The 23,531-nt window shown below is 39.2% G+C and overlaps 1 protein-coding gene across 11 annotated transcripts in view; it reads right to left on the bottom strand.

The window, feature by feature from the left end:
- Nucleotides 1-23,531, bottom strand: part of heph (polypyrimidine tract-binding protein 1 heph) — a 386,169-nt gene that overhangs the window by 58,035 nt on the left and 304,603 nt on the right. For all 11 annotated transcript variants that reach the window (XM_085490344.1, XM_085490352.1, XM_085490358.1 and 8 more), the window contains one exon: nt 3,875-4,063. In XM_085490344.1, the coding sequence (XP_085346470.1) occupies nt 3,875-4,063 (189 nt within the window). The remainder of the gene's footprint in view (nt 1-3,874; nt 4,064-23,531) is intronic.

Below are 23,531 nucleotides of genomic sequence, written 5' to 3'. Positions count from 1 at the left end.
TTATCACTCATTATCCGAAAAATATCTATCTTTATCTCGCCCATTCTCCTGGTTATAAAGACCGCGGCTACGCGTTCCGAGGTCGGTTAAGCCGGGCTCTAAATTAATTACTAAACAATGCCGGGGTGCCGCGGCGCGCGCGGTTTCTTTATTAAATGAGTTCGCTGGTCGGGCGTTTGCTTAACCGACACATTACTCCCAGAGGAAAGCGAGGAGGGGACGGTTGCATTAACTGCGTGCCATAAATATATTCCCTTTTTTGGTCTCCTTCGCTAAGAATTCGAGCCCTCCTCTAACCGTTTCGCGCTTTCGCCGACCTATTTTGTGCTCCATCCACATATTCTATTATTATATTTCGAGCAATCGATATATCGCGCGAGAGAACTTTCAACACGTTCGTCGCATTATTTATGAAATCAACTTTTTATATGTAAGTATATATACAAAAAAAAAAAAAGTCAAAATTAAAAATAGACTACTCGAGAGTTTGTGTTCAGATTGAAACCGCATAAATCTCCTTTATATAGATTACTCGAAGAGCTCCAACGTGACTCACATAAATCAGTCATCCTTCGGGGATATTTTAATCGCGACTAAAAGGCACGGGGTTGACATTTTCGCGGATTTGTGTACGTTTCCTCTCGTTCGCGTAAAATTGATTTCCTTTCTCCGAGGAGCTCGCTCCCAGGCAGGAAAGGTACATCGCTTAGGTGCCGGAGCGACATTCGTCTTGCGTTCGTTCGAGCCCGCAAAAATTTCCGGCATCATCGTCGCCCACGTAGAGCCGCGTGTAGAATCGCACGGTGCATCGCCGAAGCTTTCACGGCGATTGCTTTTTCGGCGTCGTTTGTCAGCCCGGACGCACGGTGAGAAATCATTCGGCCGTGTAGAGGGAACGAACTCTCGCCGAGAAACCGAAATCCTCCGGCAGGCCATCTTTAAGAGTCCTCGCGTTCGCCGAGAAAAATGCGGAGGATCATTTTTAAGTTTTCGTACTAATGTGATGGTAGAATTTAACTAATTGACAATTATTGAGCAAATAAGATGTAAAAAGTTAAAGGTTATATAATATTAAAAATAGACTGTCGATGAAACTTGATAAAATTTCTCAAAGTAATGTATTTTTTGTGAACTCTATTTTAAGCTTTTGATTTGGCCGAGAAAATGGTAAACGGAAATTGAATTGAAAACTGCAGGGCTTGAGAACTTCTATTCTTGAGTGAATCTAATACAGAAATAATCCTCGCGCCGATTCTGTCTCGAAAAAAAATTACTATCATAATCGAAGATTTTTACGATTATTCCTTATCTTTTAATATTGCATTAACTATTGAAAGAATATATATAATTTCAAATGTAAGAATATCTGCAAGTTGTAGAGAGATTCATTTCCAATGTAACTCGTCCAATTGATTTTCTTTTATTTAAAGATTCAACTTGAAGCTAAATCGGCGAATCATTTAATATTGAGAGAATGAACAAGCAACAGCAAATTAAATTTAGCAAACATACTTAAATACTTCTACGCGCTTCAAGTGAATATTATCTCGAGTAAAATTTACTTTTAGACATATTTAATGCGTCTCGCAGAGAGAGAGAGAGATCTTAAAAATAAACGATAGAAATTAAATTTCTTTCAGGAAAGAAAGTTGAAAGAAACGACTTGGACTCTTTCCTGGGAAATAAAATCTTGTCCGGCGTATGAAGAAAGTATATGTATAAAAAAAAAAAAAAAAAAAAACTACACACATGAAAAAAAGTGCTTTAAATTCTTTCTTTTTCCGCTTATTTTACGGAGATCGCATCTCCGCTCTTAACGAAACGACGTTGCGACACGCATGTATATAGCTAGAGAGGGATAACGTGAGACTCGCGTGAAGGAATTTTCTGCGGGAGTTACGAATTTCCCTCGGCGAGCGAAACCTCGCGGCGCGTCGTTCTATAAACCCCGTGGATTGTAAAGTTTCCACGGTCACGTGTGCGAAAACTTTCCGCGTGTCAAGAAAGAACATCGACGTCGACGACGACGCGCGTCGCCGTGTGCCATTTACTCCCTTATTTATTATTTTTCGTGCAGACCCCGGATACACACACGCGAAACTTTCCCGGAGGATTCCCCGTGGGATCGGTGTCCGTTTCCACTGCGAAGTTGCGCCTCCCGTTCCCCAAGAGAAAACGGGGAGACGGCAGTTTAGTAAGAGACGAGGGTGGAGGGTGAGAATCGACACGCGAGTTGGCGATTGGGATGACGATTTAACGATAAATATATATCGGAAGAATTAATCAATTAATTAATTAATTCTCTTTCATCGAGGTCCGCGTCGTTCAGATATTATCTATCTGAAACGTTTCGGGGGTGAAGATGAACGAAATGACTTGGATGCAAAACTTCTTTAGGAGAAAGAAAAAATATCGCGAGTACTTTTTCAGTTAATGCGCGCGAGGCTCCGCGATCGAATTCCGTTAATTGATTCGCCGGCGAATTAGCATGCTAATTAATTCGCCGACAAATTTCATTGAAAACGACCGCGCGGCTACGAATTGCACAGCGAGTTAACTAATTCCAATGATGACCGGCGGCGCACGATGACACGCGCAAGTTTCAAGTAGTATGCGTGACAGACAGTGCACGTCACGTGGGGCGGAGATGGGGTGGAGTGCATATGCAGTCAGGATGCACTGCCGCCGCTCGCGCCCGGAGGGATCGTTCATAAATTATGGACGCATTAATTATAACGGAGTTTGCGGACGCGCGTGTGTGTTTAGATTGACTTGACGGCGAAATGGCCGTCGCGTCTGCTCCCTTCCCCTTTCCTTCGAATGCTACCTCGATACTTGGGCAAGGATGTGTGTTAGGGACCTGTGGATTAATTAACCAGCCTGCATAAATAACGCCGATGCCAAAGCGCGGTTAGCGTCGCCGAACTCGCTCGACGGGTGTAGTTAACATCCATTGTACCAACGTAAATCCCATCTCTGTCTCGCGCTTGCCACTTTCGGTCAACGCCTCGAGGCATCGAAGTCACTGCGTCATTGACGTTACGCACGTGGCGACGTAGCAGACTCCTGCGTCTCTTCTTTGGAAAACGAACGTAAAGAATCGCCGAAACGTTAAACGTTACGCGGATAAATTTATTAATTCTAATTAAATTCTCCTTTGCACGAATTTTTTTCTCGCGACATCAAATGTCTGACCATAATCATACTCTTACTACTTGAGACACGTTTTAATTGAGCCTACAATCAAATGTCTGACCATAATCATACTCTTACTACTTGAGACACGTTTTAATTGAGCCTACAATTCAAATATCATGTAAGTCATGTTATACATATTTTACAACAAATTATATCGTATAATTGAGATAGTCATACTTTTTTTAATGTATAGCTTGTAATAAACTTATTAATTCTAATTAAATTCTCTTGCTCTAATTTTCTTTTTTCATGGTAATCGTGGGACAATTGGCAGAATTTTATAAGAGTTTCTTTGGTTTAATATTTACCACAATAAAAAAATATTATATCTTATTATGGTAGATGTTAATATTTTTATTCTCACGAATATCGTGATTTTCAGGATAAATTCCAAGAGAATTCTCCGTGTATACTTAGTGCACGAAAGTGTATCGCACTAAGAGAGTACGCTATTTCGACGATAACCGCTTGATAATTTTTCAGATTACTTCAAGCTCTTGTGTACACGAGAGAAAAAGAGAAAGAAAGCGAGCGTGCGTTAGGGAAAGGTTGAAAGTTAATCTGGCGAGCATAGTGATTTTCATGCAGCGTACCCAAATCCCTCCCCGGCCCCCATCCCCCCCCACGAGGTTAGTGAAGCAAGAGAAAGAAGTGAAGCAAGAAGTATGACACAGACCTCAGAAGTGTTGGCGACATCATTTGTTGGGCTACTGACCGCGTTGTTAGAGTGCGTTTGATCCGTCTTGAGTTCACGATGATTGCTGAACTGCACGTAGACCGCTCTGCCTCTGAGCTGGGCTATACCGGAAGCGTAGTAGGTCACCATGGTCGCTGCAGCATTCTCGTCCGCCATTTCCAGAAATGCCTGCAACAAAAAAAAAATTTCTTGTCAGTCACGATATATTTATAATTAATTATATCGTATAATTGAGATAGATATATTGCTTTTTCAATGTATACTTTGTAATAAATTTATTAATTCTAATTAAATTCTCCTTTGCACCAATTTTTTTCTCGCGACATCAAATGTCTGACTATAATCATACTCTTACTACTTGAGACACGTTTTAATTGAGCCTATAATGAAATGTCTGACCATAATCATACTCTTACTACTTGAGACACGTTTTAATTGAGCCTACAATTCAAAAATCATGTGTCATGTTATAAATATTTTACAACAAATTATATCGTATAATTGAGATAGTCATACTTTTTTTTAATGTAGAGCTTGTAATAAACTTATTAATTCTAATTAAATTCTCTTGCTCTAATTTTTTCTCGCAACATTAAATGTCTGACCATAATCATACTCTTACTACTTGAGACATGTTTTAATTCAGCCTATAATTCAAATATCATGAAAATCATGTTATACATATTTTACAACAAATTATATCGTATAATTGAGATAGTCATACTTTTTTTTAATGTATAGCTTGTAATAAACTTATTAATTCTAATTAAATTCTCCCTTGCTCTAATTTTTTCCCGTGACATCAAATGTCTGACCATAATCATACTCTTACTACTTGAGACACGTTTTAATTCAGCCTATAATTCAAATATCATCAAAATCATGTTATACATATTTTACAACAAATTATATCATGTAATTGAAATAGTCATATTTTTTTTTAATGTATAGCTTGTAATAAATTTATTAATTCTAATTAAATTCTCCCTTGCTCTAATTTTTTCCCGCGACATTAAATGTCTGACCATAATCATACTCTTACTACTTGAGACATGTTTTAATTCAGCCTATAATTCAAATATCATGTAAGTCATGTTATACATATTTTACAACAAATTATATCGTATAATTAAGATAGTCATAGTTCTTTTTGAATGTACATTTTGTAATAAATTTATTAATTCTAATTAAATTCTCCCTTGCTCTAATTTTTTCTCGCGACATCAAATGTCTGATCATAATCATACTCTTACTACTTGAGACACGTTTTAATTCAGCCTATAATTCAAATATCATCAAAATCATGTTATACATATTTTACAACAAATTATATCATGTAATTGAGATAGTCATATTTTTTTTTTAATGTATAGCTTGTAATAAATTTATTAATTCTAATTAAATTCTCCCTTGCTCTAATTTTTTCCGGCGACATTAAATGTCTGACCATAATCATACTCTTACTACTTGAGACATGTTTTAATTCAGCCTCTACCATAATTCAAATATCATGTAAGTCATGTTATACATATTTTACAACAAATTATATCGTATAATTAAGATAGTCATAGTTCTTTTTGAATGTATATTTTGTAATAAATTTATTAATTCTAATTAAATTCTCCCTTGCTCTAATTTTTTCTCGCGACATCAAATGTCTGACCATAATCATACTCTTACTACTTGAGACACGTTTTAATTCAGCCTGTGACTCAAATATCATATAAGTCACGATATATTTTACAACAATTGTATAATTGAGATAGACGTACTTTTTTCAATGTATATTTTGTAATAAATTTATTAATTCTAATTAAATTCTCCCTTGCTCTAATTTTTTTCTCGCGACATCAAATGTCTGACCATAATCATACTCTTACTACTTGAAATACGTTTTAACTGTGATTCAAACATCAAGTTAAATATCAGCTACACACTCGTGTAGTAAGAGATGTATAAATATTTCGTTTTGATTAAAATATGCTTTTGCTATTTATCACATTTGCAATCCCGTTTCAACAAATCTCGTGCACGAGTCGAGATAGAATGAGACATATTCGAATTTTGTGTGATTACTTTAACGTGAATTGATCTGGGAGAGTTATATACGTCGAGATTCTTTTCTGATTTTATGCACGCAAGAGTAAAATACACGAAGAAAAGAGCGGAAAGCATTTTTATATTTACCTCGGAATACAAGTTGTAATGGAATTTCTGAAACTCTCGTGCTCGAGTAGTAAACACGCTCGGACGACAAAATTCAAAGGAAGAACGGGAGAGGCAAATACTTATATGCGCAAGAATTTCGTTGTAATTACATCGCGTTGCGCTGACGAAGAGATGGCAATTGCCTCAACGAAAAAAAAACTTACAGTTTTTATTTAACTATCATGTAAAAAAGATATGTATATATTCGCTTCTTTTAATAAATATATTTTTATGAACTAATTTCTACATCGTCCAGTTACATCGCAATAATTTATATTGTAACTTTATTAGAAGTAAAAGTAAACCGTATAACGAGAAAAAGAAAAACGTTTCTCCCTCTCTCTCTCTCTCTCTCTCTCTCTTTTGAAACATCGAGTAGATTTCGCTTAAATTTCCTTTTTCCTTTGAGTGTTCATAAAATTAATAATCCCGTATCTCTCTAAATGTCCTCGTGCGCAGCTCGGCGTAAAGGAAAATTCCCCGAAGACTCGGGTCGCCAAGTCGCATCCGCGACAGTCAAGTGGTACGTTTATCGAGGAAACTTAATAAAAAGCATTACACCGCCGTCCTCCCCATCTTTCCCAGCGGGCGCGCGTTCTATTATCGCGGCCGACGAGAAGGGAGTAAGTTAAATGCACCAAAAGAATGAGGAAAAAGGGCGAAGACGATTTCGCTGAAGCAGAAATCGAGCCGGATGTAGAGAAAATTGATTTGTCCCCGGAAAGGGGAGGAAGCGCCGGTAAAAAAAAATTAATAAAACGTTGCGCGTAATCGTCTCGAAGAGGTTTCGCGATAACTGCATTTTCAAGCTCTCGTAATCTATAAGCGACGGTTTAAGCAAAGGGGATGAATAGCGGAGGACAGGACGACGAGAGAACGTGAAGAATGTTTATGCACGAATCGCGAATTATATTTTCGCCGCATCGTCGAGCGAGTCTCTTCCTTTCCGTTCCCTTCTCTCCATCCGTACCTTCCTTTTCCGCGCGATCCATTTTCAATTCAATATCGATGCATTCGCGACGCTCGCTTCGTTTTCCGTTCCGCTTTCCTGCGTTTTTCTCTTTTCTTCCGCGTCCGGTACTCGTCTTTTCATATCGATATCGATATTACTTAAAGCCTCATCGTGTCTCCGCCGTTCTTGGTTGGAGATGAGAGACGCGGCTGGTATTGAAAATGCGAATGATAGTTTCTTATATACAAAAGCGCGAGCTTCTCTCTCTCTCTCTCTCTCTCTCGATTGTGAATAACGATTGACGAGTCAGCTGGATTTGTCGTTATTGTACTATTATACGCGCAAAGTCAAGTACTGCGAAAATGATGTAAAAGCATATCTAATTAGCTCGACAATTCTTCCCAAAAATTGTAAAATATCGAGAAATTGCAATTTTATACAAACAAAGCGTGTCTCTCATCGATATTCGTGCAGACTTAATGAATTTTCCGTGCGTATAATAATATTATCGCGAGAACGCGTTGTTATTAATTGGATATGTTCCTTGCAAAACTTAATTCATTCGTGTCCTAAATCGGCTGTGTTTCACAGTTACTTCTACAAATATTGTAGTTAATAAACGAAGATTAGTAAAGGAGAGAGAAAACAGAGAGAAGTAACAATTTAATTTGCGCCGCGTCTGAGGAAAATTACGAGGTTAAGACGCCATGGTAACATCGTAGGATAAATCCGTTATGCAAACGTGAGCAAATGTGACACCGGTGATAATTTCGAATTTCGCGTAGAGAGATTAGATTAAAAATTTAAAATGAAAATTAGAATAAAATTCTCGGAGGAAAAGGTTGCGTATATATACATATATATATATATATATACATGTATATTCGTATCGCACATTGTGTACGAAAGAGAATCCCGTAATGTGCAACTGTTTAAATGCGCGCCAGTCAGTCTTCGTCGCGAAAATGAACCAACATGGCGAGAATTATTGTGACGTCACTGCAATAACGTTGCATTATTTCGAATTTACTTCATCGACGCATTTTGGATTTGGACGCGGCCACTTACGCTAATTACGGCGCATGCAGCGGACAAATTAATTAATTGTAAACGCACAACATTGAAACACCAAAGCAAACAACGGTATTTGTATTTACTTCAACGAACTATCCTTTGTATCCGCAGACTATGATCCGCGGCTGATATAATCTTTCAATTAGCGAGAAAGCAATTTGTTAATGCGGCAGATGCACGGCGCTATAATTCGCGGCGCGTAAACAATATGTATACTTATGTACACATCCGCAAACAAATTATCCTGCCATATATTTAACTCTTATGACGCGTTTGAGAGACTCAAAAGCGCTCGTTATGTATGTGACAGAAACCGTCTTATGTGCACAAAGTGCAAAAATAAATGCGGTAAGTTTAACGTGATGCGCGCGGACGTAAATATGTACAATATATGCGTTCTTTGCAAGATAACGCGTACTTATATGCATCGTTCATATTGAAAAGGTCAACAGAATCAGTGCAATTAAAATAAATGTTTCAATAATGCGCGAATAATACAAATATAAAATTGTTTTTTTATGGAATATACAACAAAGTATGGTTTATTTAGTGATTTACCGTGTATTATTTGTTTTTATTATTTACGAAAATCATTTACGCGTGTGCAAATGTGATGTAGAATACGATCTGAAAAACATCCAAATACTCTTTCTATATGTATTTGTATAGCAGTTCATTTTACATCAGGCCAGCGACCTAGTTTTTATTCGTATATTAGAGATCGAAAATATTTGCGAACGAGCCTCGAATGCTCGAAAAATATTGGCAAAGCGACGAGATTCGGTATTGATAAAACCGTTGGTGAAAATAAAATTTCTCGCTAGTAAATTCAAGAGAGAAATAAGAAAAATTTACCTCTCCGTCTCATATACGACGTATATAAAACATGCAATTCGGATCGAGATTATCATGGAGACTTTTCCAACAAATCGCTGTGTCGCAAGAATACGACGCGTGTCATTTTTACATTCATTCTTACACGAATTGAATTCGCTGACAAGAATAAAAATCAGCTATAAAATTTTTCATACTTCTATATTTACGAAAAATGTAATATATTGTACGTTGCATTCTCGGATTTGCCGATCGATCAAAATTCATGGTAGGTTCGCGATAATTTTCGCGGCGACTGTTAAATCCAGTATTCGGGATGAAAACGTTGCGGAAAAGACCTACAGAAAGAGAGAGAAGGCAACACAACAGCGATCGGAATGAGAAACTGGCAATGCGGGTGAAAAAAAAAAAAAAATGTACGCAGTTCGTCGACGGAAATCGAGTTAGTCGGGACGAACGATCATTTATTCGCATTTCGCGTGAGAGCGAGAGAGAGAAAGAGGTCGGTCGTCATTTCGCGCAGCGGCGGCGCGGTTTGCGGGACACACATAGGTACACGTAGGTACATGAAACGAACGGTTGGCGCAAGTGCGAATAATACCGCGACCGGACCGAACCCGGATTTAACGGCGTTAACTCCGTTTCCCAGCGCTAATGACGCATAGAGCCGCGCAATTGGGTTTCCGTGCGAATGGGACGAAAATCCTCCGCGCGGGATCCGCTGAATCCATAGGATCTACCCTTATGTTATGCGCGCGCGCACGTGCGGTTGGTCGCTTTGACGATTAAACGCCCGCGATTTTCGGCACAATGATTCATTCAAACGCCTGTAGCGACGAATGCTCATATATTCGGAGCTAGCTCGTGGCGGCTGAATTACAGATTGGCGAGCGAATAGAGAACGAGATATAACGCGATCGTGAGCGATAAGCCAATCAAAAAGCCAATCAATCGAAATAAAGGAGTATGACATTTATATAGAAATAGCGGGCGACTTAATTTTAATTTTAATGGAATTTCGGTGGAATTTTTCCCCCGCAATTCCCCGTATTGTGTATGCATATCTAGCGCCTGTAATTGGAATTTAATGGCAGAAATTCGTGCAAAAAGTTCGCGATTGTGTATATTTCATTAAATGTGCGAGTACGTTCTATTGTGCGTTACGCGTATGTACAATATTTGTGCTATGACTCGCGAGCAATTTGTGCAGCCCCGTGTTTCTCGTTTTGCTCGGCAACACAACGCGCGGATCGGATAAAAAAAGACCCCGTTGCGAGAAACTATAGGCGAATCTAGCGCGTCGATAATTATCGGAGCAAGCGGTTACACCGTTACAATCGCGGCCGCTACATTTCACAAAGCACCGAGGCATGCACACGACGATTTTCTACACGCGCGACGCGCATGTATACCCTTCTCTATTTTTTCTCCCGTTTCTCGTTTTTTTTTTTTTCGCGCGCCTCGGCGCGGCGTACAAAAACCCAAATGAGTGCATTCTTCGTCGACGACCTTGCGTGTATATACACGTCCTCGCTGGACGTTCCGCGTTGTTTGACGTTTCATTCGCGACATTTCGAAAGCGTTTCGGATTTCATAGACTATCCGCGGGAAAACGGATTTTCCCCGTTCAACCATTTGTAATCATTCGTCGCCTGGACGCATTCCCGCGTTGCATTTGATTATGATCGAGAGTCGGCTATATACTTTTCGCGAACGGCGGATCTCGAGTCTATCCAAATATTGTATAAATGTACGATTCATTTGCGCGCCGACTGTCGACGTCTCGTTAATCCATCGATCATCTTAATTCGAGACCAGCTATCGTACTTTGCTCTCCGCGCGCGATGAACATTTAGAACCGATCTCGTCGCTCGAAAAGATTTCGCGGTTTATTTCACAGTCTATTTTTTTTTATGGACGCTGGAATTTTTTAATATGCACAAAAAACGCAGCAACATGTTGTCAATCGTAGAGGAAAATTCTAGAACGAGGGCGATAGAAGGCAGAACACCCCATTGCAAGGGTGTCGGATTACGTTTATGGGGCCATACATTTCTCTCGCCGAGAGGGGCAAATTCGGAGGACTTTATCATTTTGCGAATATTTATATTGGTATTTTGAAACAAGAGGTAACATCGTGTATTTAGAATGTGATAGAATTTTTTTTCTACTTTTGTTCATAAAGTACGACGTCTATATTTTTATAATTGATAAAAATAATTTTTGTATTACACGTGCAGGCAAAGTGGCACTTTGTGTGCGTGTTTTCTGTGCGGAAAGCGGCCGATTTCCCACGCCGCAAGATGGCGGCGTGCGATCGGCCACCTCGCGCACAAAGCCACTTTGCATGCACTCGTAATACAAAATAGTAAATGTATCACGTGCGGTGCCTTCGGCTCGTGCATCCATCCCCCGCACTCGTGACCAATTGTCAACTTTCCGCACTTGATACACAATATACTATTAATGTATTTAATACGTTATCCTTTGATACCTACTCTTATATTAAGATTATAAGTGCATTTGTTTCATTAATTTTATTTTATCTTTATTTCAACATTATTACTATATTTAATTTTTATTTAAACCTCACGTTTTATTTAAACTCTCACTCCCGTCTCTTCATCAAGACTGAATTAGATCGACAATCCCAGGACAAATACGGTTTGCCGCGCGGTGACATATGGTATCTAGAGACTCCCCTTTTTCTTCGTTTCGAGAGCTAACTTTACCCCGATCCTCGCCTTTTGTGATCCCGGATTATCCGCGGCAGTCCTCCTCTGGTCACGAGCTTCCCAACATTTCGCCATCGAAGAACCGCGATGCTCGCCTCGATGTCAGCCATAAAAGACATTATTGAATCGAATACTCGCGCATCGCCATAAACATCCTACCAATGTATTTTGTAAACGCATATACGTTGCGTGTGTGTGTGTGTCGTTCTCTTTCACAAATCGTCCCTCCTTTAGAGAAAAAGATCACCTTTGCGTCTCCTCTTCTCGTCCTTGCATCATTCGACTTCGCTTGTCAGACTTCGCCGAAATTTATTCGCATCCAGTAAATAAGTCCAGTATATAAGTCTGTTCAAGTTTCTGAATTCCCGCGAGTATACCTACTCTCTTAACGGCGCATCTCGTATTTCGAAGACTTTCGAAGAAGAGATGAGAGAAGGGAAATGTAGTTCTTCGGAAAATCCGATAACTGTGCTTTTCGACGATAGAGATTATTGTCATCCGGTCTCCTATCATGTTTTCGCAGAAAATTATATGCAAGCGTAGAAGTTATACAGTCGCATTTAATTTTGTCATTTATAATTGACAGTTTGACATCTAGTCGTAATATTTAAAATAAAAATATATATCGTAAAAAAAAATAAAAAAAAAAACTAATATCTCATCAAATTTTCAAGAAAGAGTTACATCGGTCAGATTTGTAGGCAAAAGAATATCACGACAGAAACGGATATTCTGTCGTATCGGATTGTTATTATAACGGATAGAAGTGGAAACTTTGTTAGCACCGAAAGCTTAAGCGTTGCAAAGTCATCTGCCAAGTTTCCAGCGAGTCTCGGTGGCAGAGAAAAGGGGTTTGCGATACGAAGATTGGGTGGGAAAAACGTAGCGAGTATAAGGAGTTACTTCTGATTTAAATAAACTCCGTTTCCTCTCCGCCCTCCAATCTCGTCCCCGTCAACGTTCCGACGGATTCGAACATTCCGAGGGACTCGCGCGATACCCGGAGGGAGTCTCGAACGTGGGGGAAAAAGTACGAGAGGAATGGAGAACATGAATGTAATTTATCTGCGTTATAAGGGAACGCGAAACGGGTCTTTCTCCGGCTTGAAACTACGTTTCAACTCGTCCACTGTCTCCTTTTAGCCCTTCCCGCTTCTAGACTGTTTAAAGAAGAGGAAGAGAAAAGGGGGAAAACGCGGATCAACTCGCGGGAAAGAAGGAGGAGGAAAGGCTGAGGGAGTGGTTGTTAAAGTACGCCGCTTCGGTGAATCAAAGAAATATTATATCATTAATACAGACCCCAGGGTGCAATGGGGCCGTCGGGGAGGATGTCTACGTAGAAACGCACCCTCTCTCTCTCTCGCACCCTCTTCTGTCGATTTTCCAACCATCCGAAGGAGAGAATCCGAACTCTCCCTCTTGCTCCTCCTTTACGCGAAAGCTCGCCCGTTCCTCTTTTCTCGCTGCCCTTGTCTAACTCTTGCGTCCTTTCGCGCTTGCACCTGCTCCTTTCTCCCTCTCCTTTCCGAGCCGGGGGCACCTCAGGAATATATATCTTGATAATTTGACGCGCCTTATATACCGGGCGTAACTATTGTTTACGGCTTATAGGTTTGTTGGCATCGCGAGCGCGAACGACTAAGTAAAGAATGCACGGCCGCGAGAGCGCCTGCGTGAAATTTTTACGATTCTTTCAACGCGGTCGCCGCCACCAACGTGTATCCGACCGATTTTTATGACCCTCCCCCCTCCCCCACTTCGCCCCATAAAAATATGCGTCCCGCGTATATCAATATTTCCCGACTGGAAATCGTTAGCCCGTCTTGTGCCTCCCTTCTCTGAGCACATCTATACAACGCGGTGATATGTTGCGTTCGCGTCTTCGATATAAATCAAGCTTCTCGTGATTAAATTAGATTTCGCTGGATATATTTATATTACATCTCTCAGTTTGCATCTGTCACTTTTACGTTAGATCGAGGAGCCAGATTTTCTCAAATTGCTCCTTCGATCGATCGACAGTTTATCAACGATCTCTTATATATGTATTTTTTTCAGCTCTCAGTATTTTAATACATAGAATTATTTAATAAATTATAATATAAAATATTGCCATATTTGTTGTACGGATAATTTCTCATTTAGATATATTTGTATTTCATCTCTCAGTTTGCATCTGTCACTTTTACGTTAGATCGAGGAGCCAGATCTTCTCAAATTGCTCCTTCGATCGATCGACAGTTTATCAACGATCTCTTATATATGTATTTTTTTCAGCTCTCAGTATTTTAATACATAGAATTATTTAATAAATTATAATATAAAATATTGCCATATTTGTTGTACGGATAATTTCTCATTTAGATATATTTGTATTATATCTCTCAGTTTGCATCTGTCACTTTTACGTTAGATCGAGGAGCCAGATCTTCTCAAATTGCTCCTTCGATCGATCGACAGTTTATCAACGATCTGTTATATATGTCCGATCTCTTATATATGTATTTTTTTCAGCTCTCAGTATTTTAATATATAAAATTACTTAATAAATATAAAATATTGCCATATTTGTCGTACGGATAATTTCTCATTTATATACACATTGCGGAATTAATTATACTCTTCCAAGATGCTCGTCTCTTCCAAGTGAAATTACGTATTCATATCACGAGGTTGATTCAAACAATATACGGAAAATGATGTTAACGCTACAAAGAGAGAGAGAGAGAGAGAGATATCCGCTTTCAAACCATTAAGAATTAATGTTCTCTTTAATTCAAATTAATTATGCTCAAAAGATTTAAAAAAATATCAATAATCTTCTTCTCCTAATGATTATTTAATTAAACGAAAATTAATCTCTCGTCGTTACAATAAACGCAGGATACATCAAGCTTCTTTTCAAACCTGACGTCTAATGATTTCGTAATCTATTATTCACAGGATCCCTTTCATTTTTCCGATTTTATAAAAAGAACGCGCGGGGTGGTATTGATAAACGCGCGAATCAGAGTTAAAAGCGTCGGAGTTCATTTTAACGATGACATTGCGACTTTGATTCTATCATTTATCGCGCCTGTCGAAAATATATGTTCCTCCCGTGACGACGCTATATTTTTCCTGTATCCGGGTTCGGGTCGTCTATACACGACATGTCTCTGAAGTGGCGCACTTTCTTCATAGATATTGAAAGCCAAATACGAGGGAAGGAATAACGCCAGGACATCTCCGATACCCCCCTATATAGAAAACGATGTAAGGGATCCGTCTCATCTCATTCAACGACGCGTTTTTATCCCGCGAAATTGAAATCGGTGCATTGAAGGTGGTCGGAATCGTGACTGGCCGTCGTTATACGTGACAAAGCTTGAAAAAAGCTCCGACATTTTCGTCGTAAAAAGGTAATCGTGACGATCGAACCTTCGACGGAACAAACGGACGCCGAAATAAAACGCGGCGGATGTATACACATGTGTATACGTGTGTGAAAAGAACTCTGGAAAATTAATCTCCAACCATTAGTCATGCAACTATTTTAAAGGATTTCCCCGCCCATATAACAAATGTGGCAATATTTTATATTATGATTTATGAATTATTGTATATATTCAAACGCTCGGAGCTAAAAAAAATACATATGTTTCAGTTTTATTTCTATTTCTTCAAAAATTGTTAAAAAATAATCCTTATAAAAGCAGCAACAATGGAGAGATGCCATGTAAAAAAAAAAAAAAAAAGAAAAAAAAAGAAAAAAAAAGAAAAAATTCAACGCGAGCCTCTTGGTTCCGCGATCGCGAGAGCAACGCCGGTGTCGTTTATTTTCTTTTATAAAACCCGACATTTTTCCGACGAGATCGAGTGGAGCAATACCTTTTCTCTCGATTAGCTTTTCCCTTTTCCTCGAGCCCGCAGCGCGAACAAAAGCGACATAAAAAGCGACGATCGCGGAATAAACGTCACTCGACGGTACACAAAATTCCGTATATAACGGCCGATTTTCGAGAATCGGTAAAATAAAAAAAAACCGGAGAGACGTTCCTCCGCGTTTCGCGAATCACGGCGTATGGACGTCCATCATCGTGCCGATACGCGATCTATTCCTGCGTATGTGTACGTGGTATGTGTATATGTACGTCGGATCCTGCGTTTATTCCTCCTCTTATCTCTCTCTTTTTTTTTTCGATTTTTTGTTTCGATCGGCGCGTCACGATCGCTCGCAGATCCGATTTCGCCTAAAAATTAATAAGCGTCCTCCGAATAAGCGGATTATATCGGTTCGGAATTAAAGCCCGCGTTTCCGACGAGCCCGGTGCACGCACGACGCGACAATATCGTGTGATATCACGAAATTCCGGCGCGAGGATGAAAAATAAGCGACGACGACGTCGTTGACCGGCTCTCTGTATAACGTAACGCGAGCCTGTGTTATTGCATGTGAAATTTACTTTGGCGTTTAATTTAAGCACCGTCGTATAATCTCCCGTGGACCGAGAGATCACCGAGACGCCGTCTAGATAAAGCGTAGGGGATCGTCGAGCGCAGCCCCGAAATTTCCCACGCGAAAAGAAACCGTCGTTTCTTCCCGGGGGATAAGCTCGAGCTGACGCGCGAACTCTCTCTCTCTCTCTCTTCGAACCGAAAACCAGCTCCGGTAATTTCTCGCCGGTGCCTCAAGGATTCGCGACTGTCAACAATTACGATAAATCAGCCAAGTTTTACGGTCACGTGACGACCAAAATCTGCCGAGAGTAGTTCGATTTACCGAATAATCCCCGCGAGGAGAAAGAGAAAAGAACGTAAAGGAGAAATGATACAAAAATTTCCCGCAAAAGAAAAATGAATAAAAATAAACTGATATATAATCTGCACACATTGACAGTTGATAATTTTTATATTTACATAAAGCATATATCACGTGTGTCTCTGTGAGAGTTTCTTTACTTAAATATCTTGTCGTTGATGTTGGATATGTCGATCTCGTTAGCGATCTTAACTTTGTTAATAATTGTTAGGGAGAGACCTGTAATAGATTCTCTACGTACACATATTTACCCCACAGCTACTCCTACGCTCTCGGTTTTCGAATTTTCGTCAGAACTTTAGCGGGTACCATTAGCTAATAACAACAGCAAAACGCGGTTCCCATGAGAGTTAGTTTCACTCTAGAAATAACAATGTTACGATGGGCGTAAAAGACTATTTGCTTACTTGTCACCGTGTAAAAAGAGACAACACGAGAGCTTTCCCTTTTCGTCGAAAGAGAGGAAGAAAAAATCTTAATGGCGAGCGGTCGGTCCATTAATTATTTATTTGCGAGCGACAAGAGAAGATGAAGACAAGATAAAAAAAGGGGAGAAAAGAAAGCAGCGTCGGAGAAATTAAATTATGCAGCCGAAAGTGCTATCATACGCACGCGTTTCTCTCGAGGGGCAGAAAGTGCGGAAGTCTATTTTCGCATGGCTCGACTCGATAGCCTCAAAGCCCGATAATGCCTGTTAATTAATTAATCGAAACGTCGAAGCTCGCCGTGTGTCTCTGAGGAGGCTTCTCATGTCAGAGCTTAATCTTGTGCAACTTGATCGGCGACGGAATTAGCAGAGAGACAAAAGCCAGGCGAAACAAATTATTGGCATTTCAGATACGATTCGAACGCAAAGATTGAACACGACTGATGTGGTTTGACATACATATAAAATGTATACGTTGCGAAAGGAAGAAACAAGCATAAATCTACGCAAATTATAAATCAAATTCCAAATATCGCCAGCCATTTCAACGGCAGTCTGATAACGATTCGCGATGATGATGAAAGAAGAAACGTGAGCGTTTTAAAAAAATCAAACTTCACAAGAGTGCGTCCGCAAACGGGAGAGTATAAAAAATGACAGAATCCGAGAATATTAGAGGGCGAATTCGGGCGACACGGAGAGAGGAGCGAAAGAGAAGAAAACTTACATGATACAGCGCTACAGATCGGCTTTGCTCGACTTCTATGACCCCGTCGACGGCAAAGAGGAATGTTGCGAGGGCCGGGAAAAAGGGGAAGGAGGGAGGAAGGAACTAAGGGTGGAAAAGCGGACGGTATAGGGTCACCATCCGGGGTTCCCACCAAAGGCTTTTCTGCGGCTTCGATCCCCATTCGTTCGCCACCGACGGATATTTCCTCTCGTTCCTCTTCGTTTCGGGAGAGGTAATTCACCACTCTCGACGTTCTACCTGTCGTCGCGTCCTGCCTCTTGTCGCCCAGAATTCCACCCTCGGCTTCCTGTCTTTCTTTTTCTCTCTCTCTCTTTCCCCTGCCCGATTCGCGAAGGTCGCCAAAGTTTTTCCTCCGAACTCGCTTGCCTCGTTTCCTTCCGAAGGTTTTTCGGTCCTACTTAAAATATATGATCGGCATTGCCGAAAGAATCTTTGTCCCTTTTTTTTTTTTTTTATTTCGATGATATACCTCATCTCTTTCTCTATCGAGGAAAAACTTTTACATATCACAAATTTTCTGTTGTGTTTTCCGGCAACCGATTTTATACGAGACTATCTCGCACGTATATTAAATTTATTATATTTTTTTGTCAACCGTAAATTAATCTAAGATGCATGGTTTAATATGGATATTTTTCATTTATCATTGTTTAAAATTTTTCCGTGGATATATCATGATACGATATTAAATTTTAAAGAGTAATTCGATCGTACATACATATATTGCCACAGTTATTTTTCGTTCATTGTAAGAAGCAGTATTAATTAAATATAGCATTAATAAAAGCATTAATTAAAATATTAATACAATGATAATAATTAATATCTCGTACGCGCGAAAATAATCCCGTAATCCGTTGTATTTTTTGTTCATAATGCAGGAATTTATTTATTCTTCGGTTTTGTGATTGAAAATTTATTTATTAAAATCCTCTTCTGCAACATTTCTCCATTAATTATCAAAACCGCATTTATCATGTAACATATATATTATGTATACATACTTCCAATATTTTATAGTTTTTATACCTATATTTCAGAATATATGAATTCTTGAAAATCTTTTTACTCTGTGCCATTATATTTTTTTATAAGACAAAAACATTAAACATATGAAAAAATATTTCGACGACAAAAATAACGAGTAAATTTTCAGAAAAACGGATTTACATCGCGACGTATTATTATATAATACAGACAAGATTTAAGTACGATCATTGGTGCTCTCGATAACGTAAAATAAAGATCGTAAAAAAGATATTTAAAAAAAACGAAATGACTTTTAATATCTCTCTCTATCACGACAAATTCGAGCGAAACGATAGTCAAGTGCAGCCGCAGGCGGATCTGAAGGCTGAGCGATTAAAAACTTGGCCCGTAAAGACGCGGAAGGTTTATATATACCATATTTGACTGGTCCGAGGGTCGGTCACATTTGTAAAGCGACCGCTGGGGATTTGAGAACGTCGTCATTAGCGAATGAGAAGGACTCTCAAAGAAGTGCAGGACTGTACACGAAAAGCGATCGAAAAAGCGGTCGAATCCCTGAGACGGACGTGACGCAAACCACTCGAGTCGACCCTCAAACGAAAGAGGGAAACTGGAGAATGCCATCTTAGGTCAGTCAAACGGACCACAGGATATCCTCAGAAATTAGGAGGAATAATTTCCTCTAATAGGAACTCTTGTGAGATTGTCCTCTCTCTATTTTAGTGGTTCTTTTTTGTTAAATTCGACTAATGCACGTACAAAGTAAAACATATACGGATATTGAAAATCAACTTTGCTAAAGGAAAGATATACGCGAATAAACCAGTAAAACACGTAAAAAATTCTGAAATGTTTCTGAAGAATGATGTGGAGAAAAAATCACGACGCGTCGTAAAATAAGTGAAGATATATTCGACCTATCTTTAAAGCAATATAATATAATAAAATGACCCCTCCTGTATTTAATGGAAAATAATTTCTCCCTCTTCTCTCACCCCGCGGCGATATAGAAATATATATATATATGTATATACAGATGTACTGTATTTCCTATAATGGTTTAATAATCGTTGCATTTTGACGAAATTCGCGTATTCTCGAATCATCGCGTATTTAATGCGGGTTAACACGTTGCAAACCCATGCAAGCCGCGAAAAGCGGGACCGGTTGTTTCCCCTCGATCAGCTGCAGCTTTCCCATCATCCCGTATACAAGTAATACATACAGAGCCGCGAGAGTCTGCTAATGAATCGAAAATTTCGACGCAACACACCGTACGCGCGCGCAATTATCCCATCGATGCATCTGTAATCCGTCGGCTATTCAGACGTTTCATTATCGCCGATAAAAGAGATAAGAGGATCCTCTCGTGTATGTATGCATAGATAATATTTTTTCGAAGCAATTTCTAATGCAGCGAAAAATTCATTAAATTTACGAAAAACGTGTATCTTATCCTTAATAAATTATATTGTAATAATAAATAGCAGTATTATGTGACAGTTAGGTTAGTAGATTATATAATAGATAATATAATAAATAGAAAAAATTATATAATAGCAATTTTACTGATTGCACAGTAAAATATTTCTTGCTTTTATTGCACAACGGCATCATTTTTAATAATTTATTAAATAATCCTAATTATGTTCGCCTTTATTACAATCAGATGAATCGCTCTTCCGAGATCTTTAAAATTCTAAAGAAAACATAAATAAAAGAAATGCCGATTAAAAATTCAAATACAAAGATTACGTAGAACTTGTCAGATAAACGAAGAGCAAAACACGTGCATTTATCATCCACGAGTGAGCCATGTCATGAAGTATATTTTGTGCGAGAGAAAATCGCCGAATCGCACATAAAGTTTCTGTAAAATAGCGCCTGAGATTGCGAGAACTTTTCGAATTAGATCACTCCGACTCAATTCTTGGGAGATATCTTTCCGTCGAAAAAAACCGATGATAACGAAATGCGACTTTTCGCTGATGCGATTTTACATTAATAAGTAAATTTTAAAATCGATGCAAAATCTGTCGACGCGCCAGGTTAAAAATCAACTTTCCCTATCGCGTCCCTTCGCCCGTTTATTCCTCTCTGCATTTTCTTCGTCATATTTTTCTTCATATTTGTCTCTTTCCGTACCACGCGTTGCGCAAAAATATTTCATTATTATCATTGTATCATTTTTTCTCGAGCGCTTTCTATGCCATGTCGCTAGCTAACGTGTCTCTCATATTTCGCCCAATGTTGTTCGTATGCTCACCGGCGGAAAAATTTCGCGTCTCTCTTTCTCCTTTCGCGAGTTTCGTTCGGTCAGAGAACGGGTAGATAGCAGAGAACGAACGCGAACAATAGAAGGTCGTTATTGATAGAACGAAGCAACCTAGTAGCGTTTGATCCCGAATGCAGGTTGCGCTAATGGTGCTAATGTTCACCGAACCCGTCATGTCGGTACAATAAAACAGCTCCGGTCTCTCTCGATTCGGTTTATTTTTTTTTCTCCCTCTTGTTGCAATGCGGAAAATGTGGCGATCACTGCATGGAAAGCAGCGAATGATGTGTACGATATCACTGACGAACAAAGCGCGTAATCGCATTACACCGCGAAAGCTTTGAGCGATGTTATCAAATAGTACGATTTATGGAGATCTAATGATCGCGACAAAAAAAAAATACGATTGAATTACACCATTTCACACGTACGTAAAATATGTATCATATTGTTGTATTTAATCTGATTTTTTTATTTAACAAGAGAAAAAGTTTATGACCTTTTAAATTAAAACAAGAAATTGAACACGAAGAAAGTGTAGACTATTAATATTTAATCTAAATCACGTTTAAAGTATTTTGTCGAATTGGAAAACAATCATACATATTGCGCTTTCAAAGTATATTAAAGTCTCATTGTTAAGACCCGACAGTGAGATACGGTCAGGAAAAAGAAAGAAAGAGAGATAGAGAGCAGCGTGAGAACTCGAGGCATAGCTCGATGCATCAGGATCGTTGGAAATAGCCGGCTAACATGGGTTAATCGGATCCCATCCTGTTTGCGATTGGATTAAAGTAACTCGCTTAAGACCGGGACCGAGTATAACCCCGGCATTGATCCTGTCGCTTAACCGAGTTACCTTCCACGATGTCGAGACGACGAATTTGTCGTTCGTGCGACGCTCCTCGACACACGCCGGCGCTATTTTGCGCTCGCAGAGAGAGAGAGAGAGAGAGAGAAAAAATAAAAACATAAAAAACGAAAAAGAAAAAAAAACCAATCTCGATTCTCGAGTCTCCAACGTCCCGCAAAATTTTGTATTCTATTCCGCGGATCGATAACAGTATATTAATGCGATTTGCGAGCGCAACTCTTTCCTCGAGAAAGAGTTAATATTCTTTCCAGGAACTTACACATCCTAGGTAAACGGTGAACGATGCGAAGCTAAGGCTGCGAAAAGTTGGCAAACTTTAGTTTCGCAAACAAGTTTCGCAAACTTGGTTCGCGACAACTACGTGACACCATCGAATTCGGATAACCGCATTATTACGACTAACGCGAAAAAGCCGATTTTAGCGCGCGCCAACCCCTCCGATTTAACTGCCGCGGAAACATCCACGAACGGGTCCGCGTCGAGATCGGGTGTAGTCAATCTCGACGGGACTAACTTTTCAATTTTCCCTCCCAACTTTGCGAGGATGTAGACACGCGTACGTGTGAGTGTACGTGCCCGAGAGAGAGAGAGAGCGTCGCTCAATTTCCTCGCTGACGAGCCAGGCGACTACCTGTAGACGGCTCGATTTATCACGGTCTATAATTGAACGGAAGCAATTTATTAATCGTCCTTGCGCGTCCAGGCGAATCGATGGTATCGCGCCGGACAGAGCGAGAATGCTACTTCCATTTTAGGTGTTTCAGCTATCTTTAGACATTTCATGTACCTATCTCGACAAATTCTGCATGTCTTTTAGAGGGATAGTAATATACTTGGATATTTTCAAAGTGTATAGAAAACAATTAATATTTAAAAAAAATATGTAGAGAGAGAAATAAAAAGGTTCCTAATTAGTTGAATAAATTTCGATGATCGAGGCGATTTTGCCTTTTAGATGTCATCAATTTCGTTTTCATCTTGGAAGAATTAACTTCCCTAAGTCTCCGAGGTGCTTCCTCATGCGGCACGTAGCCAACAAATTTTCAGTTTGAAAATTTCAAGTTCCAGTCGTATCCCACCGGATGCATCGCGTCATATTTCCACGCCGTTTTTCTTATTTCGCTCCACTATTTACCACGACAACATAGTTACGACGAATATTTTTCAACGTCCGTTCGGTGATATTTTTGCCATGCCCTTTCCGTATGTAAGCGAAACCGGCAATACGCGACCGCACAATAGCGGCTGTTTCCTAAGGTAATTGTTCCAATATGTATCACTGCGCGCAATTTACCTTAAGAAAGCAATTACTAGCAAATTATCAATTACCGTAATTACTGTAGATTACGCGATTATTCGTCTAAAATATACGCTACGCTTTCTTTCATCGTGAGAGAAGAGAATAAAAAGACAAATTTGACCTAATACTCACAACGTAAGTATATTGTGTGTAAAAATACATCTTATTACTATATGTACAATATTAAGGTTCGGAAGTTAAAACAAAAATTGAAATCAATTATACAATCTGCATTTTGTACGATAATCGAAACAAACATGTCACTATGAACTATTTAAATAATCACCATTTTTATTTATATTATATCAAATTTTTTAGTTTTGTCTCTATCAAACACATTGAAATAAAATAACACGACGATGAAAATATAAATTAACGAACACCCTGTAGATGAATCGATTTTTAACAACACAGA

Source organism: Nylanderia fulva, unplaced genomic scaffold (assembly GCF_048542155.1).
Source record: "Nylanderia fulva isolate GAGA-0341 unplaced genomic scaffold, ASM4854215v1 Scaffold1, whole genome shotgun sequence".
Taxonomy (NCBI): domain Eukaryota; kingdom Metazoa; phylum Arthropoda; class Insecta; order Hymenoptera; family Formicidae; genus Nylanderia; species Nylanderia fulva.
Note: the sequence above shows the minus strand (reverse complement) of the source record. Positions and strands in the feature narration are given on the sequence as shown.